The sequence below is a fragment of the Labeo rohita genome, chromosome 6 (genome assembly GCF_022985175.1).
Source record: "Labeo rohita strain BAU-BD-2019 chromosome 6, IGBB_LRoh.1.0, whole genome shotgun sequence".
In the NCBI taxonomy this organism is placed as follows: Eukaryota; Metazoa; Chordata; class Actinopteri; order Cypriniformes; family Cyprinidae; genus Labeo; species Labeo rohita.
In genome coordinates, this window is record NC_066874.1 from 19268804 (window position 1) to 19289578 (window position 20775).

General features: G+C 35.6%; 2 protein-coding genes across 6 annotated transcripts in view; one reads left to right on the plus strand and one right to left on the minus strand.

Annotated features, from left to right (window-relative positions):
- Positions 1–1894: 1894 nt before the first annotated feature.
- cldn33b (claudin 33b) lies at positions 1895–7375 on the minus strand. 4 transcript variants are annotated; one of them, XM_051113520.1, is made up of 3 exons: positions 7283–7349; positions 7071–7157; positions 1895–5169 (listed from the first exon to the last, which is right to left on the minus strand). In XM_051113520.1, the coding sequence occupies exon 3, from the start codon at positions 5000–5002 to the stop codon at positions 4337–4339; it is 666 nt and encodes a 221-aa protein (XP_050969477.1). In that variant the 5' UTR covers positions 5003–5169; positions 7071–7157; positions 7283–7349; the 3' UTR covers positions 1895–4336. The 4 variants fall into 4 exon arrangements, with proteins under 4 accessions (XP_050969477.1, XP_050969475.1, XP_050969478.1 ...); XM_051113518.1 differs by having other exon boundaries at positions 1895–5245; XM_051113521.1 differs by lacking the exon at positions 7071–7157 and having other exon boundaries at positions 7283–7375.
- A 1832-nt stretch (positions 7376–9207) lies between these two features.
- wwc3 (WWC family member 3) overlaps positions 9208–20775 on the plus strand; it is a 60845-nt gene continuing 49277 nt past the window's right edge. For both annotated transcript variants that reach the window (XM_051113508.1, XM_051113509.1), the window contains exon 1: positions 9208–9603. In XM_051113508.1, the coding sequence (XP_050969465.1) occupies positions 9458–9603 (146 nt within the window). In that variant the 5' untranslated portion in view covers positions 9208–9457. The remainder of the gene's footprint in view (positions 9604–20775) is intronic.

Consider the following 20775-nt stretch of genomic DNA (forward strand, 5'->3'; position numbering starts at 1 on the left):
CCGTAAGACCTTCATTTATCTTCAGAACACAAATTAAGATATTTCTGCAGCAACGCAACTGACACATTCAAGGCCCAGAAAGGTAGTAAGAACATCATTAAAATAGTCCATGTCACATCAGTGGTTCAACCATAATGTTATGAAGCTACAATAATAATTTTTGTGCGTAAAGAAAACATAAACAACAGCTTTATTCAACAATTTCTTCTCTTCCGTGTCAGTCAGTTACTACCTTTCTGGGCCTTCAACGTGGTAGTTGAAAACTCTCGGATTTCATCAAAATATTTAAATTTGTGTACGAAGATGAAAGAAGTTCTTGGAATGACATGAAGGTGAGTAATTAATGACAGAATTTTCATTTTTGGGTGAACTATCCCTTTACAGGGTCATCTAAAAACAGAGATGTGTTTATCTGGTTAAGCTCTATCTGGGATGGGACTGTACCTGTTGCAGTATTCCAGTGGAAAGGAACCCTCTGTCTCCTCCTAACCTGGTCAAATCAGAGTAATGATGGAGAGGAGGAGGCAGCAATGTTTGGCATTCCTCAGAGAACACACTGCTCGTTAGAGCCTTCATTAAACACAGCTTAGTCTCTGTTCTGATAGGGAGACCATCAAAGACAATTACACTCAAGCAGGCATTTATACTGCCATTAGCTCACCTGACTGAACACACTAGAACACCAAACCTGATTTTCTTCTATTTATCCTTTTTGTACTCTTGTTTGAAACGTATTTCAGGAAAATCAATGAAACGTTTTATTGATTTTTTTTTTTTTGTATTAAAATTCAACAATTTTTGTGTTAATTAAAGGAACAAAAAATTACAGATAATGTACTCAGCCCCTTGTCATCCAAGATGTTCATGTCTTTCTTTCTTCAGCCGTAAAGAAATTGTTTTTTAAAGGGAAACATTTCAGGATTTTTCTCCATATGGTGCCCCAATTTTGAACTTCTAAAATGCAGTTTAAATGCAGCTTCAAACGATCCCAACCGAGGAAGAAGGGTCTTATCTAGCGTAACGATCAGTTATTTTCATTTTTAAAAATACAATTTAAATACTTTCTAATCTCAAACTTTCATCTCGTCTTGCTCTCCCTGAACTCTGTGAATTCTGGCTCAAGACAGTTAGGGTAAGAAAAACTGATATTTTCTTGTATTTTCTCCCTCAACTTCAAAAATCATTTTAAAATCATCCTACATTGCTGCAGAAGTACCGACCCAGTCTTTGCAAAGTGAACATGCAAAGAAGATCAAACACCCCTAACAAAAATGGTAAAACAGCAATACAGGGCGATTTTGAAGTTGAGGGAGAACATGAGATGGGAGTTTTTCGACATACCCTAACTGTCATGAACCGGAAAAAAAAAACAGTTCAGGCAGAGCAAGACAAGATGAGAGTTTGACATTAAAAAGTATATAAATTGTATTTTTTTAAATGAAAATAACTGATCGTTTCACTAGATAAAACCCTTCTTTCTTGGCTGGGATCGTTTAAAACTGCATTTGGGATCATTTGAAGCTGTATTGAAAGTTCAAACTCAGGGCACAATAGAAGACTGAAATGTTTTCTTCAAAAAACTGTGAGTACATTATCTGTCAGTTTTTTTTTCTGAAAGTGGACTTCTCCTTTAAGAAAATGTGAGCTAGGAAAGACCATTGACCGCATATATACATACATAGATATATATATAGAGAGAGAGAGTTTTTTGTTTGTTTGTTTGTTGTTTTTTAACTGGACTAACTGACCAGCCTATTTAACAATAGTAAAATAAATTATATTAATAAACTATCAAATAAGAGCCCATTTCAAAATAGTCATTGCTTTAGAACTTGTAACCTCACTGCATGTTTTCGTAAATGTTACAATTGGCCCATAATAGTGCATAATAAAATATGTATAATAAGCATCTTTTATTATTATAATTTTTTTTACTAAAAGACAGTATTCTGGATTAGTACCAGCTGATTTCCCAGAAGCTGTTTACAAACAATGATCTCCAAACAATGGGTGCTTCTCAACCGGAAAGCTGCGTGCTAGTGAGGATGCGTCCTTCCACGTCCATTCCTTCTGAGGCTTCAGTGTGAGACGGCCGCTATGAGAGGCCCTTTAAGACATTATTCAAACTATATTCGTGCACACACAATCAAAGCATTCACACACACTATCAAACTCTCTCTCATATACTGTAAAAAACAATTTGTTGAGTCAACTTAAAATAATTTGTAACCTGGCTGCCTAAGTTCAGTCAACTCAAAAAATGTTTATTCAACTTGAAATGTTAAATTATACTAAGTGACAACTTAGATATTTGAGTTGAATCAACTTAAAATTTTAAGGCAGCTGGGTTACTTACCCATCTGTTAAGTTTAGCAAACACAAATATCTAAGTTGTTACTTAATACAACTTAACATTTCAAGTTGACTGAACTTATTTTAGTTGACTGAACTTAAAATTTTAAGGCAGCAGGGTAACAAATTATTTTAAGCTGACTCAACAAATTGTGTTTTTTATTTTTTACGGTGTACACTGCTATAATGTCTCTCACACGCTATCAGAGTTTTCACACGTGCTATCAGACTCTCTCGCGCACACTCGCAAACTCCCGCGTGCATATGGTATGGCGCTCTCAGATTCACGTTGCTCATGAGTTGTTAGTTGTTCAAGTCCGCTAAATTTTTAGTAGTTATAAGTTAGAAGTGTGCACAGCTTAGACCTTTAAATAAAATGTTGATAAATAGCTAGATAATAACACTTAGGCTTGTGAAAAGTCTGTTTCACTGTGTTCTAATTACTAGCCCACCGCCCCACCGTCTTTTAGCGTTTTTTTAATAGAAATAATATCGGTGTAGTTCAGCTGGACAACAAACAATCGTCCGCTTCATATAGCACGAGCAACCAGCGCACCAGACGAGTGAGCCAGTGATGACGATAGCGGAGGAGGCAGAACTTTTGTTAATTCATATAAATAATAATAAAAAAACCTAATTTAAAAATAGAAACAGGTCACTACCTGTATTAAAAGAAACAAGAAATAAAGTGACAAAAGCTGTAATTTATTTTAAAGCCTTATATCTATAGTTTGAATAACTTGTAACTATTTGTACTTGTTATGGACGTGATTTTCTTTTTTTTTTTACCTATTTTATTATTATGTTTTTAATTGTCTTTGTTTTTTTATGTAATTTATGTTATCTCCCTTGTATGTTCGTTGTTCTAAAGATTGCAGTTTAAAAAAAAAGAATAAAAATAAATAAAGGACTATTATGTTGTTGATGGAACAGAGGAACAGCTGATGACGTCACTGGGATCGCCCACTTGTGTGGAAAACAAATTTTGTCCTTTATCCATTTTCTACCCGTGAACCAAAAAAAAAAAAAAGAAAAAGAAAAAAGGCAAAATCTAGCCGAATTCTCGTTTTTTCATTTGTGCAGAAGAACGAAAAAAACGAGAATTCGGCTAGATTTTGCCTTTTTCTTGTTTCTTATTTCATTTCAAATTGAAAAACAAACGATCAAAACGTACCGTGCAAGAGAGTGTGAATGCGTTTCATAGCACCTGCGAGGATGAGATTGGTAGTTTGCAAGAGAGAGTTTGACAATAAAATTTGAAATATGTCTTAAAGGGCTGCTCATAGGTCGCTGCACAAAAATACTATTCAAATTACAATTTGAAGAATACTTTATATTGAAAATCTGACTTTCTAATAATGCAGTACATGTTAGGACAACCATCTGTGGTCTTTCAGTGGCTATCAGTATGCATAGTTTAGCTTTACGTGCTTCATTTACAACAAAACAAAAGAAAACATAATGCCTTCCTCTCCATAATCATCTGTGGCTTGATGATGTGCCAGTCGGGATATGCAGCCTTACTGGGACACATCCTTCCTATTGAGAAGCCCCTCTTGTATTACTTTTGCAGATGGCATTGAGTACTGAATGTAAAAATGCACCCCCCCCCCCCACACACACACATATACATACACATACCTTTATGCTTTTCTATACTAGTATATATAATTTGTATATTATGTATATAATATGCATATTAAGGCAATATTTGTGATCAAAATTCCACAAAATGGCAAGAGTTTTTACTACATCTCTATTAAAGCAAATGAAAACATTTTGGCAACTTTGGCAACTGATAATACAAATAATCAAATACACTACTCAGACATTGAAGTATAAATGCATCATAATGCTTTACCTGTTTCAAGAGTTTGACTGATGCATACACTTACTGTAAATATAAACATTTTTCAAAGGAAAAAAAAAACAGTTTTTTTTCCTGCTTCATCAACATTAATAGGCATTTCACCACAAATGTACCTCAAACGTACTCAGTGCGTTTTCTCGAACCATTGATAGTTCCGATCTCCTGCCTTTGATGGTGATACAGCAGATGTGGTTCACTGTCTCCGGAGTAAGAGCAAGAGGCAAATAACAGCGCGGCTGCCACAATGTCAAGAAGTCCTGCAGCCCATCCGATGAACAGCGCATCCCCGAACTCTGAACGTGGCACCACGTGAGGTACGGATTCATCAAAGTACTTTTCAACAATACCGTGAGCGACGTAGGAGACGGGAAAGAGCACAAACAATCCAGCGATGAATAAAAACACACCAGCCGTGATCTTCAAACCTCGCTTGGTCCTCCATCCATCCTCACTCTTACAGCAATTGATTTGACTCATGGAAGGGATGGCGAGAAGAAGTCCGAGGAGACATATGGCATCGGAAGCGCATATCAGGATGCGGGCCAGCATGAGCTTCGGACTGAGGCCTAGAATAGTGTCATAGGGACGACACTCCGTTCCGGCCACCTCCTGGATCACACAAGCCTCCCAAAGCCCTTGTTCATAGCTCTCCATGCCCATCAGCTCAGTGGAAAGCGAAAACCATTGAGGCATGATGGTGGCTGCCAGTGAACAAAACCAGCCCCCTGACCCGATCAGCATCCCGAGCAGTTCCAGAATCACCATGCATGGGTTGGCCATGGTTACCTTTGACTACCGTGTCCCTCTCGGGGTCCGACGGCCCTCAGGTTTGGCTGGCACCTCAGGAACAGAAGGAATGAGAGAGGAATGGAGGAGAGAGCTTGGATCCAGATACTGTAGAGGTCTGCTTGCAGGTCTGTCGGTCTTCAGTAAGAGGCACTCATCATCTGAGCATAAGAGGTAGAGGAAATGTGCACATGAGGAGAGAGGGCACTCAAACTTTAGGCCCTGCCCTCTAGGATCCTTTTTAGAGAGAGAGAGAGAGAGATGTTTTTTAATCAGACCCTAGTCTGGCAGGAGGAGACCAAAGGCCACACGGGATGCCATTAAAACTGTAGACAGGATGCCATTAAAATCCTGATTGTTGTCATTTTCAAGGGACAAACTGTTTGGATTTTACCACGTCATCATAGTTTGTTTGTATAGTTTCATTTGGTTCCCCTGCTATCAGCAACAGAAATTGCCTTAGGGTTTGCTATGGGAAAAAGGGAAAGGAACATTTTCACTGTTTTTCAAAGAAAAAATGGGAGATAAGCTTTGCTAATTGCCTGCCAGTCCATTCTCTGATGCAAACAAAAGCACGCCAAATATGCAGTGTGTACCTAAATGGGGATCTTTGATGCCTGCCGACTATAAATCCTGCATTGTTCATTTTTTTTTTAAATCGAAGAAATAAAAATTTGCAGTGGAGGGAAGAAAGTGATCTGCCTTATTTTATTTTATTTTATTTTATTACTTTATTTACATTTTTTAATTGATTTTCATTTCAAATTAAATAAACATTTGTATATACAATTTCAAGATTCATTACATTTACCCAGCATGATTTGAGAATGAGAGCTTGTGGTTCAGTCGTACCATCTGTACAGATCAATGTCACAAATTTTCTTATTTGATGTACTAGAAATTTAACGTTTCCATTTACGTCAAGTAATTTTATATTTATGCATTTGGCAAACACATTTTGTCTAAAGCAGCTTCCACTGCATTCAAAGTAAATGTTTAGCCAGTATGTGCATTCTCTGGGAATTGAACCCTCAGCCTCCAGTTGAGCTACACAAACATAAAAAAGTTTTTACTGCTAATTCTAAGATTTATATTAGATTTTAAAACTGGATTGTCAATGTACACTACCAGTCAAAAGTTTTTGAACAGTAAGATTTTTAATGTTTTTTAAAGAAGTCTCTTCTGCTCACCAAGACTGCATTTATTTTATCCAAAGTACAGCAAAAACAGTAAACTTTTGAAACGTTTTTACTATTTAAAATAACAGTTTTTTAATTGAATATATATTTTAATTTATTCCTTTGATCAATGCTAAATTTTTTGCATCATTACTATCATAGTGACTATCATAGTCTTCAGTGTCACATGATCCTTCAGAAATCATTCTGATATTCTGATATGCTGTCCAAGAAACATTTATTATTATTATTATTATAATTATTATTATCAATTTTTTAGAAAGTTGAGTACATTTTTTCAGGATTCTTTGATGAATAGAAAGATCCAAAGATCAGCATTTATCTGAAATTTTATATATATATATATATTAGAATTATAGAGAAATTATAGAAGAAATGATAGAAATTAATAATTTATTTAGCAAGGATGCTTTAAATTGATCACAAGTGATGATAAAGCCATTTATTATGTTACAAAAGATTTCTGTTTCAGATAAATGCTGCTTTTCTGAACTTTCCGTTCATCCAAAAAACCTGAAAAAAATTCCACTCAGCTGTTTTCAACGTATTAATAATAATACATGTTTTTGAGCAGCAAATCAGAATGCTAGAATGATTTCTAAAGGATCATTTGACTGGAGTAATGATGCAAAAAAGTCAGCTTTAAAATCACAGGAATAAATTACATTTTAAAATATTTTTAAATAGAAAACAGTTATTTTAAAAAGTAAAAATATTTCAAAATTTTACTGTTTTTGCTACTTTGGATAAAAAAATGCAGGCTTGGTTAGTAAAGACTTAGTAAAAAGCTGGTTATTAAAAAACATGAAAAATATTTGACTGGTAGTGTAGCTTTAATGTTTTAATCCATATTTTAATGTTACCTGTGAAACAATTCTTCAGCCTTTCTGGGTGGAACGTTTTTTGAATTTCAAAGCTCTTACAATATCACTTGCAAAAATCTGCAACATCTAGCAAAAAACCCAAAATAAAACAGTTAATATCAGTCCAATTAAGCATTGTGCAAGAAAACTGTCATTTCAGTACTATCTTCCTATTCATAAAAAATTCAATTATTCAATGAAAAGAGTGTTACCTGAAGTGTGAGGCTGTCTGATTTGGTTTGAGATCTGGCGTCTGCAGCATGTGAAATTGTGTTGAGACAGACTTACGGAATGCCACGTATTGCAGTAGGAGGATAAAGGGGAAATCTGTGACGCGATCCAGTGGCTCTCCACAAACACATAACTGGCTCTTAACAAACACATAATTAGCATACACACACATTTCAGACTTTGTCTGAAAATTATGTTGATTATAGTTAGTTATCAACATTTGCACTCAGATATGTGATTTTGTGATTTTACTTAATTAAATGTAATTTTTTTCAAAGATGTTCCTCGTCAAAGAATATTTCTCATTCCAAACCTATTTGATTGAATACTAAAGTCCATGGTCACACATCATTTATGAAAAAGGGTGTACTAGCATCAGCATTTTTCTAAACGTCTCCTTTTGCATTTCATAGATTAAATCCTTTAAATGTCTGCAGAAGATAATAATGGATGTCGAGGTGATTTATGAAAACTGTAATAGAGTTGTAAAGCTATGTCTGGTGATACATTTATTTCATGTTTTATTGATTGTTCCAGAATAATTGTTCCAGAAATTGATGACATTCAGCTTAAATGTCATCAATTTCTGGAACAATTTTTCTGCTGCATACACAGGCAGGTGCATCAGTTTGTAACTTATTTATATTATTTAAATTTCACAAAGTAGCTTAATGGGTTGTGTGATGAGAAATGGAAACGGATGAGGAGGAGTAGGAAAACAAGAGTTAGATTTGCTTATCCTACAGGAAATTGTGAGATAAGGAGTGAGCAAGGCGTTTTTTAAAAAAATACACAGAGGTTTGATTTATAATGACAGTATTAAATTCTAAAGGTTATTGAAAAGATACAACATGGGGACTGAATATTATTTACATGAAAAGTAAAGTAAAGGCTTTTAAATGTGTATAAGGTAAGTTAGTACAGTACGTCAAGGACAATACACATTAATAACACATAAAATCAATATAAAATGTGCCAGATTTAGACGGTTGCTAATGGTTTATTTACGTCTGTAGTCCCATGTTGATGTCTATTTTTTTTTTTTTTTTTTTTTTTAAATAGAGGTCAATCAGTCCATGAATACAATTTTTTTACAATAAAAGTAAATGTTATTGTTTTTTATGTTTGTTTATTTTTATTTTATTTTTTTTTTAGAGAGAGAGAAGAGAGAGAGACCACAACAACTTATATCTCATAATTGTGCTGGAAGTCTAAAGGGCAAATTATGGATTGTGTTCATGTGACAAGCAAACACCAACAAAACTAAACACATAGTTTTACTGTAGATAAGTGATAGACACCAGTGTGAAAACTTTTGCCTCCGCCTTTCCTAAATACTATACTAGCCTACAACCCATCTACAAATGTTGCTTCGTGTAGGGTGGGTGGGGGGGAATGGAAATTGCCATCTCTAGATGGCGCTCTTTTACTAAAAATGAAAACTAATTCAAGTAACAAGGGTTTGAGGTTCTGTGATAAGGCAAAAACGCATTTTCTCATTCCTGAAAAATATTCTGACAGAGACTTTAACAGTTCCCCACAAAAAAAGAAATGTTTAAGTTATGAGTACCCCACTTTTTCAACTTTTTTTCCCTTAGTACACCCTTATCCTCAACGAGATTAGTGTTTTAACAAAATTTAAACAAAATAAACATTTTAAATCGATTTAAAATTGATTCAGTGAGTCTAATGAGATAACTGTTGATTTGATAAATTATATTTATTAATAATACTTAAAATGTACAAATATACGGTGTGTATTTAAAAAAAAAAAACGGCATCCACTTCCATCAACAACAATCCCAAAATCATACGAGTGCCACTATTGGCTTACTTTCACCTGCGTAAGCATTTGGGGGCGGTGCGTATGCAAATTCGCCTGCCCGAATATGGACAGTGTGGAATGAAAGATGGTAGATAGAGTCAAACATGGAGGACCGACACACAGAGTCATGAGAGCGCCGCAAAACTTTTTGGAAAAGGTGGATGCAGGACTGCCTGTGTCGATTTGACCCACGTTCGTTTCCTCGTCGTGAAGTTTTCTGTTTCCGAGAGTCGATGGGAGTTCAACATTTGTAATGCAGTAGAAAGTTGTGCTATATTTGTTGTTGGAGTAAAGGCAGGGGGTCAGACCCCCCTACCGTCCCAGCAGCGCTATGCCGTGGGTGAGCAGCTGTAAGCGGAGAGAGAGCTCGGAGCTGCCGCTGCCCCCGGGCTGGGAGGAAGCCAGGGATTATGATGGCAGAGTCTTTTACATTGACCACAACACTCGACAAACTTCATGGATCGACCCCAGAGACAGGTAAAAGTGACCGGGAGCGGTGCTGCATGCTTTATTGGCTCAAGTTTGATGATTGTTTGGTTGTAGAGGGCGGGGGCTCAGATTGAAGTGATGATTAAGAAGCGAGGGAAGTTGCACAGTTAGGAATGGAACTGTTTTCATTCCACAGTCCAGAGCTGACACACTGTAACATGGCTGGTTGTTTATTCTTTCTTTGGGCTTGCCATGACAATTTAGTAACACGTGAGCTGGAAATAATGCTGTATGTTCACTTTCTGGATTGCGCATCAATAACTACTCACCTGGAAAAGAAAATACCCAGTGAAGTGCCGTGCATTTTGGCTAGATTTGTATGTAACAACCTTGTTGTCCCTACATTTAATACTTTCGAATTATGTTAAGTCCCAGGTGTTCAAGAAAAGTTACTGTAACTGTAATACTTGAGAGTGCATGCCAGCTGTGTCGCTTTAACAGTTCTCAAAAATGAATGCACTGCAAAATTAGAATTACATGTAACATGGGAAGACAAAATCATGTAAAAAGTAGGTGTGTGTGTATAAAAAGTTTAAAGATATATAGAACAATAAGTTTATAATGCATCATAAATTAATAACACAAACAGGTTAGGGATGTCATTTTAATAAGGATCCTATAATCTTCTCTTAGAGTTGTTTTTACGAAAGCTGTAAGAACAAAATGATCTAAGTCAATGAATGTTTAGGTGAGGGATGACCAATAACCATAATGAATGTGTATAACTTATCTGGCTTGAAATTTATTAAATTGCATGTGGTATTGAGCTGAGTTGCCTTATTGATATAGATTTGATTACATTTAGATCCCCTGTTATCATTGTTGCACAACTTATCTACTCATTGTCATTCAGTTCTAAAAGATACACTTTGGCATTGGCCCCTGTGTCACCTAAATATGTTCCCTCATTAGCCATGTTGGCTAAATCTAGACAGCTTGCTACACAAATCTAGCACAGGGACAGGATAAAATGCTTTTTGAAAAAAAAATCATCTTTGAAAAATCATAAAATGTGTGGTTGTCTCTTGGTGTCAAGCTTGAAAAATTTAGAATATTAAGAGGAAACCGTTTGCACAGTTATTTCAGTATCCTTAAGAAAGCGTAGAAATGCAAAGCGCATTGCTATTACTACTAGTTATTAAAAGCATGCCCCCCCCCCCTCTTTATTTTTTTAAAAGTGGTCACATAATGTAAACAGTGTTCAAATGAAAGAGAGAATTGAACTGTAGTTCCAAGAGTTCCATGTGCAAATATGTATGGAATGCTAGTTGGGCCGCTGGGAAAGCAGTGTGGATGTGCTTTGTGAGGTCTGTATTTTCACCAGCAGTGAAACCAGCCTTTCAGCCCGACTCATTTAAACACAAGTTAACTAGAAGCCTTGTGTAAATTTAAATGGAGGGGATTTGCTGCCTTCAGGGTAGTTGACATGGGTTTGTATGGTCACTCGTGTCAAAACAATGAGCAAGCAGATCACCACCTCAAAGGCAGCTCTGTCATTGTATGACTCTCATTTTATGGTGTCACTGTGCTGAGAACTGATCATTAGGATTAAGTTTTCAACACTGATATCTACGTAAGTTCATAATAATAATAATAATAAAACGCTTTTTCAGTATTTCATGCAAAACATGATTTTAGCCTCTTAATGAGTGAATCTACTTTTTTATCAGTGTCATTTAAGGGATTGAAAATTGTGTCATCATTTACTCACCCTCAAGTTGTTCTAAATCTTTATGAATATTTATCTTTCGTAGAATATAAAAAAAGAACATTGTGGGTAACCAAAAAGTTGATGGTCACCGCTGATTTCCATAGTGTGGGAAAAAATACCATGGAAGTCAATGGGGACCAGAAACTGTTTGGTTAAAATTACTTTTGTGTTCAGCAGAAGAAAAGAACTCATTCAGGTTTGGAACAACTTGAGGTTGAGTAAATGATGACAGAATTTTTATTTTTGGGTGAACTATCCCTTTAACATCACATTGCCGTCTTAGTCATGGACGCTGCAACATCCCACACAAATTGAAAGAGCATTGCTCTTGTGTTACGTTCTGTATATTTAGTTTTCAACTCAAAAGCATCTTTCATGCCCTCCTTCCACTTTTCCTCTCCTTTTCAAGAGAAGGAATGGGGTAGCTTGAAATGAATCTAGATAAGAAAACCTGATCTGCTTGAAGGCTCCCCTCGACAAAGTCACGTGATGTGCTTTTGTAATGTGAGGCTGATTAGAGTCTGAGAAATCTTATATTTACATGTCAGGAGAGTGGTAAGAATTTATCCAGCAGATGTTGAGGTGGACATGTGAGGACAACACGTTGAACTGGAACGCTCATGTGGGCGACATGAGTTGAAGTCGGTCTCATGACATTCTCTCCCTTTTCCTCTCTCCCTTTTCCTCGTTGTTCTCTGTCGCCAAGTCAAAATAGTTGAAAATAATACAAGAAGTGTATCCACAGTGGAACATGTGAATCAAGCATCAGAGTTCCCTAGTAAAAAAATAATAGATTTAAAATTTGTTACTAAGGATAGTCCAAGTATATTAACATACTGACATATCGAGACTTATTGATATAAACATTATTTGGAGTATTACCTGTGCACAATGCACATTTCTTAATATTAAGCCTAAAATATGTTTTAATGATTGTATGATCTTTAAATTATATCATTGTTTAAATGCAAAATATTTAAAGTATACGTGCAATAATTCCACTTTAGCAGAATCAAATGTACTTAAGTATATCTTTAGTTGGACTTCAGCACTTCTGCACAATTAAAGTGCATTAAGTACAAAATTAGTTGTTCCTATTTAACAAACAATGCTTGAAGGAGGAGTCCACTTTCAGAACAACAATTGACAGATAATGTACACACCCCCTGTCATCCAAGATCTTCATGTCTTTTTTTCTTCAGTCGTTAAAAAATTATGTTTTTGAGGAAAACATTTCAGGTTTTTTCTCCATATAATGGACTGCTATGGTGCCCCGATTTTGAACTTCCAAAATGCAGTTTAAATGCAACTTCAAACGATCCCAAATGCAGTTGTAAACAATCCTAGCCGAGAAAGAAGAGTCTTATCTAGCGAAATGATTGGTTATTTTAATAAAAGTAATACAATTTATATACATTTTAATAGGGCTGTCAACGATTAATCGTGATTAATTGCATACAAAATAAAAGTTTAAGTTTGCCTAATATATGTGTGTGTACTGTGTGTAATTATTATGTATATATAAATACACACAAATTAATGTGTATATGTATGAGAAATGTTATTAATATACAAAATGATTTTATTTATATATAATATAAATTATATAAAAATTATAATAAATACATATGCTTGTAAATATTTCTTAAATATATACACATGAATGTGTTTGTATTTATATATACATAATAATTATACACAGTACACACATACATTAGGCAAACTCAGACTTTTATTTTGTATGCGATTAATCGCGATTAATCGTTGACAGCCCTACATTTTAATGTCAAATGCTCATCTTGTCTTGCTCTCCCTGAACTCTGTGTATTCTGGTTCAAGACAGTTAGGGTATGTCGAAAAACTCCAATCGTATTTTCTCCCTCAACTTCAAAATTCATTTCAAAATCATCCTACATTGCTGCAGAAGTACCAACCCAGTCTTTGCAAAGTGAACATGCAAAGAAGATCAAAACACCCTTAACAAAAAAAGGTAAAACAGCGATATAGGATGATTTTGAAGTTGAGGGAGAACATGAGATGGGAGTTTTTCAACATACCCTAACTGTCATGAACTGGAACAAAAGCAAGTTCAGGGAGAGCAAAACAAGATGAGCGTTTGACATTAAAAAGTATATGAAGTGTATTATGTTTATGAAAATAACCAATCGTTTCGCTAGATAAGACCCTTCTTTCTCAGCTGCATTTTGGAAGTTCAAACTCGGGGCACCATATCAGTCCATTATATGGAGAAAAATTCCGAAATGTTTTCCTCAAAAAACATAATTTCTTTACGACTGAAGAAAGACACATGAACATCTTGGTTGACAAGGGGGTGAGTACGTTATCTGTAAATTTTTGTTCTGGAAGTGGACTTCTCCTTTAAAATCTGTTAGTGCCTTTGTTTTGTTTTAAGATGCACACCAGTAATATTTTTCTAAGGCATGTTTATAAAAATTACTTAAATGTCCTAATTGAACTATGGCCTAATACTGGCTTAGTCTAAGCCCTGTCTGTGAAACCAGACCTGTAAGTACAATTACAGGGTATTTTTATTAAGTGCATAGTATGTGAATGTATTTGTAGTATACTTGGCATGAAATAAATTTATATTAAGTACATTTTACATTTTATTTTTCACTAGGGTTATCCGTGCACTATATTATTATTTTCTGTTTCTGATTTCATGTGGCCTGCCACCTCTCTGTACCTAAACTACATTTGTAGTTTTACAGTGGTGTTTCATTTAAATTTACATTACGTTACAAACTGATTACAGTCTTTGTTATTGAATGTATCTCTCTCAAGATTGACTGTTGTTCTCCCAGAATAGGTTAGTCTAGTCTGGGGGTCAGTTTTAAAGACATTATATGTGTTTTTTCCTCATTGTAACCCATATGTATTTATCTTATTATTATTTTTTAAATAATTAATTTTATTTTAATTATTTATTTTACCAAAAAAGCGCAAGTGCTGATCATATTTAGTTTTGTCTCATCAAAATTTGATGGTAAAGAACATTTCAAGTTGAGACGGAAATGCAAATTTACTGTTAAAAAAGTAACGTCTGTGGAAAATTAACACTGTTTATTATATTGGACTAATTTATATATATATATATATATATATATATATATATATATATATATATATATATATATTGTGACAGAGAAAGGGAGTTGGTCAGATCATGATTTCTGTTCATCAGACTCATATTACAGTACAGTCATCTCTGAAAGGGATAGTTCATTAATTACTCACCCTCATGTTGTTCCAAATCCATAAGACCTTCGTTTGTGCATCGTGCTACTCTTGTGAATGGCAGCGGAAGAGAAGAAATTGTTAAATTAAATAAAGTTGATTTTTTTTTTTTTGTTTTATTTGCGCACAAAAGGTATTCTTGTAGCTTCAAAAAATTATGGTTGAACCACTTATGTCACATAGACTATTTTATCGATGTTCTTACTACCTTTCTGGGCCTTGAATGTGTTAGTTGCGTTGTTGTCTATGCAGGGTCAGAAAGTGCTCGGATTTCATCAAAAAACACTTAATTTGTGTTTTGAAGATAAACAAAGGTCTTACGGGTTTGGAACAAGATGAGGGTGAGTAATTAAAGACAGAATTTTCATTTTTGGATTAACTATCCCTTTAATGGCAGACAACACCCTAAAGCATAAGAGCAGAATAGAATTCACTATGAAAACTAAGTCTAATCCATAATTTCTGCTTTGATTAAACTTGCATTATGGACATTAAAGGAGTTTCTTTAACATGTTTTGTACATGTTAAAGTACTGCATTAGAACATTATTCTACCTCAAAAATAAATGTATAAGTTACATAATAATTGAGTTAATACAAAATAATTGTTCATTGAATTTAGGTTCAGAAAGATCAAATATTCAGAGGAAATGAAGTTCATCATAGGCATGGTGTTTTACACCAACAGCCCTGTTGGAGCATCAACTGTGCACCAATGAACATGAGTTTTGAGGTTTTCAGGCACGGTGACGCCTTGTAGTGAAAATTGTAATCAGTGTGTGAATTCACTGCTCAGTCACCTGGGAAACCACTGAAGATCCTCTGTGAAACAGGGCCATCTTCCAGCACTTGCCCCACACTTCTGAACTGCATGTTACCATTTCTTCTTTTGATTGATATAGATGAATTGAAATCCTAAAAGCACAACAGAATGCAGAGGATTTAAACCCTTTTTGTGCCTATTTGTTGTTGGTCTAAGCTGTCATTTAGAATGTATCTGTAAAGTTTTTGGCATTCTTAGGTGGGCGTGACTTCCATCGAAATAGAGTGCAATATTATTCTGTGGTATTGCTTTTCTGTCATGGCTTGAAAACGTCACTGCAATTCAAAACTCACAGTGCTGAATGTGCAAAAAAAAAAAAAACACAACGTTTTAGAGTTCGTCCTTGAAGTTCTTTTGAGAACACAATCTTTAATCTCAATCATATAAAAGAGTCTTTTATGTAATATTTTTGGTATTGTCAGTAGTCCTGTAGTTTACAAGAGGGTCTTTGTGGCAGGAAGGGCGCTTCACCTCGGCAAAACAATAGTCGGGTAAACAGCGAATATCGCCGGCGTCCGTTTGCCGTACGGACAGTCCGCTGCGTGGTTTCCTAAGGTGACTCCCTAAGAGTCCAATCTCCTTCGTCCACTTGCTCCAGCGTAGTTTCTGTGGGGAGGCTTTTGTGACTGTGGAATGAGTGCAATGTCAGGCATGCTTACACTAATGCCTGAGGGACTCTGCCCGTGATCGGCCCCAGACAGAGCTGCCCAATGGAGGCAGCAGTTCCCACGTGTCTTCCCTCCCTCCATCGCCAGGCCCCAGCGGCTCTCCCTTTATTCTTTACAGGCTCTGTTATGCAATGGCCACAGCCAGGCCTGCCGCTTGGCAAAGGGAAGCCTTTATACGTGGTCACAAAGCACACCAAATTCAATTATTCTGGAAAGTGGAAGCCGTGTTGCCAGCGCCAAAAGGTTATTCACATGAGCGCAAACCCCTCAGTGCTATTTTGCTTCCCTTGGTGTTTTCATTATGTCAGTTAAGGGAGGGCAAGGTTTTTGTTCAAAGTGGGTTGGTGAACATGGCTTTTGTTTCACGTGGAGTGTGTTTGTTTGGAAGGTTTCTTTACCGAATTGACAAGTTTGTCAATTCGACGATATTCTCATGAAACATTTTACAGTGTTTAGATTAGAGCTGCACGATTAATCCTTAAAATATCGAGATCTCGATTCAAACACCCACGTGATCTTATTCCTGAATGACAACGATTTAGTTATATCTGTACATTTTTTTGCATTTTGTCTTTTTCAGTTGAATAAAAGACTGTTTTCCCTATATATTTCACCATTGAGGATTTCTTAAGAAAAGTTTAAAAATCTTGTCTCGTCTCGTTCTCGTGAACCCAGTCTGGTGTCTCGTCTCGTCTCGTGGGAGAAGTGTCTCGTCACACCCCTACTAGTCAGTGACTCTTCTGTGTTTTAACAGAAATATTGCTTTTAGGGCTGTCACTATTTTGGTAATCGAGTGATCAGTTGATTATTCTGATTATTCTTTAAAAAAATTTACAATTTATATACTTTATAACCTCAAATGCTCATCTTGTCTAGCTCAGCATGTGCTCTGTGCATTCTGGTTCAAGACAGTTAGGGTATGTTGAAAAACTCCCATTTCATTTTGTCCTCCAACTTCTAAATCATCCTACATCTCTCTGCAGAAGTACTGACCCAGTGTTTACAAAGTGAACGTGCAAAGATCATCAAATGCTCTTTACAAAAAAAGGTAAAACAGTGATGTAGGGCGCATTGAAACTACATTTTGGACGTTCAAACTCTCGGGCACCATAGAAGTCCACTATATGGAGAACATTCCTAAAATGTTTTCCTCAAAAAACATAATTTCTGTACAACTGAAGAAAGAAAGACATGAACGTCTTGGATAACAAGGGGGTGAGTAAATTATCTGTCATTTTTTGTTCTGGAAAGCTTATTTATTCAGCTTTCAGATGATATACATATCTCAATTTCAAAAAATGACAAAACCCTTATGACTGGTTTTGTGGTCACAAATATTCTCAAAATATGTATATGTATCTATGTATGTGTTCAAAAGGTCATACAGGTCATAAAAATCTCCACTCTCCATCTTTGAATGGACATTACAACCCTAGGAATAACAATTTCTTGTTTAGAGTAATATACAGTCAATTGGATTCTTACTTTAATTTGTTATTAATAGACCTTAGTGAAGGTAGACACTGTACTTAATTTGATGTTGATTTGTTTCCAGTAAATGGGAAACTCTACACACCATAGGTTGTTAAACATATGTGACCCAACTCTTTGAACAGACTTTAGCTCTATCCCTTCCAGACTTTTTGTTTTATTTGCAGCAAATTAAATGTAATAATCCATTGTAATAGATGTTATTCAGGGATGCACCCATGTTTTATTGTCATTGCATTGACTGATTAAATTGGATGAGCTGTGAGTGGGAGTATAATCTGATTTCTGTTGCTCACTTGTGTGTCAGCAGTTGTAGCTTTTTGGTCAAGGCCACACGTCCTGTTGTTCATGCCATATTTTTAGGACAGTTTGCTCTGTTGCTTATATCAGATCTGTTTTATAAAAGTATTAGCACAATGTGGGTACTTCTTTGACGACTTCTCCACTGGTGAATTTTAATTTAAACTAGAATTGAACAGACTTGTGTGACAGCATGAAATCAGTCTGACATCTGCAATATTTAAACGGGTGAACGTCTTTCTGAGAAAAGACTGTTCTTTTTAAAGCTTAATACCAAAACTATTAGACACAGACCTCAGCCTCATTCTGATTTTTAAGCATGCCAGGTGCACTTGGTCACACACAGGTTATGCCGATCATGTCTGGAATGCTAGCTTAGCAGGATGTACCAAACTCGTCAGGGCCGTTTACTGAGGAATTTTAACGCATGGCTGTCTGAAAAAATTCAGAGTGCCAGAAAAAATTTAATTTACCACACTTTACCCCAAAGTCATATCACAGACAGATATACAACCTTGAGCATCTTTTAAAAAAGGTTTCAACGTGCTTTATGACCCTAATTCTAATTTGTGTATGTCATATTGAACCAACATGTTTCTGATAATTTTATCAGTTTCTGCATTTATGAAAAACAAACTTTCATCTAATCTAGGCAATGAGCCTATCTAGTCTAGTTGGTTGAGTCTAATGAAACCTGGTCATGAACACATCCAACAGACATGGCTATCTTTAAAATATATGGAGCTGAAAAATGAAAATAAAATGAAAAATGTTTAATAATTCACTAACATTTTACAATAAGGTGTCATTTGTTAACATTAATGTTTTAAAGAACATAAACGAACAATGAACAATAAATTTATAACACTATTTATTAATCTTTGTTAATGTTAATTAATGAAAATACAGTGGTTTATTGTTCTTGTTAGTTCACAGTGCATTAATTAATGTTAAGAAACACTACTTGTGATTTTAATAATGCATTAGTAAATGCTGAAATTAACATTAACTAAGATTAATAAATGCTGTTCATTCTTAGTTCATGTTAAATAATGTAGTTAGTTAATGTTAACTAATGAAACTCACTTTATTTTTTATGGTACCCTTGTTAGAGTGTAATTGTACGTTTAAGTACCGAGTAATATTAACTAAAAACATAGGGTAAGTACCTAGGGTTAGGATTAGGGTTTAGTTTAGGGCTATTGTATGTAATTATGCATCATTTTCTGTTATTACGGTAGTAAGTCCATGTAACAAGGACACTAAAATAAAGTATTACCTTCTTATATTTTGAAATTTTGAGTGACTTTCCTTTTGTCATGAATATTTCTGAGTTATTCAGAACATTTTCACACCTAGTTGTTAATAACAAAATGTGAAGTGGGGAATATGCCATTTAATTAATTAATTTAGTTAGCTCATTCAGAAATATGGTCTGTTTGACTGGCTTTGTGAGATTCACGCTGAAAGATTTTCACTTCCTCTCAAACTTTTACATTTCCCCATCTATTTCTTATTGTATAGTTTTCCCTGTTTATCATTGTCTTGCTGGGAAAGTGATAGCAGGAGGGAAGGCTGTATCTAAATGTGTCAGAACGGATGTTCTTCAGCAGTGCTACTTATAGTCGACCTATTTCTATAAGATGCTGTATATAATGATAGGAGGAGACGTCTGTCCGGTGCTGTCTGATGCGCTCAGCTGCCTGGATGTAAATGAACAACATAACTGAAATTCCTTGATAGTTTTGATATAGTCTTTTAAACTGAGAATGCAATTTTTAGATTGACACTTGTGGGATCTCTGCATATACATAGCACAACCACTTATGCTGTTTATGGTATCAGGATTAGCTCAGCCATAAGTGTCTTCTTAGAATTTATGGATATCTATGTTAATTTTTATTATTTTTGTATTTATTTTAGCTGATGTCCTAATGTTATTTTTTAGTTCTGTTTTTAAATCTAATTCAGATGCCTTCAGCCTTGATTCTCGTGATCGCTTTGTTGATGGTGATGATACGGTATACAGGATGGAAGCAAGTGGAATACCTGCTGAGATTGCACAAGATATAGTGTAGCAGCATCTAAACTATTCCATTCCTCTTAAAAACCTTTGGTTTGTAGAGTGGTGACATGTTTTAACAATAGAATATCTCTGCTGGTAAGCAAGCCATTAAACAATTAAACGTAAAACCGCAGAGGAGAGGCCGCGCTGTGCCATGGCGACAAGTTGTCTAAACGAAGGCTGCAAATTAATTAAGCCAATAAAAGGTCCTCATAAAGTTATACAGAGCTGATCAGCCCACATGAAAGGTGATGCCTGTAACAGCAGCTTGCAAATGAAAATGCTTCTTAAAACATATGGTTGCCAAAACAAAAGTTCTGCCACTGGATTTTGCAGAACCAGAAAGAAGTGCTTGGTGCTCCAGAGGCATTAAAACTTTGCCTCCAGGCTACTATAATTAAGTTTATTTGGGTATATTATTTTTAGAGAAACACATTCTTGACGAGGAATGCAGAGCCTGTTGTTTGGGAGCATCTTAATTTGCAGGCGGAATGCTGGTCCGGCCCTTTGTTGTCGAGAACAGCTCAAGCTGAAGAAGCGACAGGGTGGATGTCCAGACAAGGCCTGGACCTACGGCCCAGACTCCAGTTACACATGCCTTTCCCACCAGGGAAAAGTGCATCGTTCCGGATGGAAATATCCACTTGGGAACATCAGGGAGATGGTGAATCGGAGAGAAGATGATTATAGAATTAGCAAATGTCTAACACTTGTGCGTTGTGCGCAAAATTTTCATTTTTAATTTCGGCCTGTACACCCAAATGGGAAATTCTGCTTGTATGGGGATTCAGGGGTGAAAATGCTCTCTGAAGAGAAGAAGATGCTAAAGGTGTACCCCGTGAAGT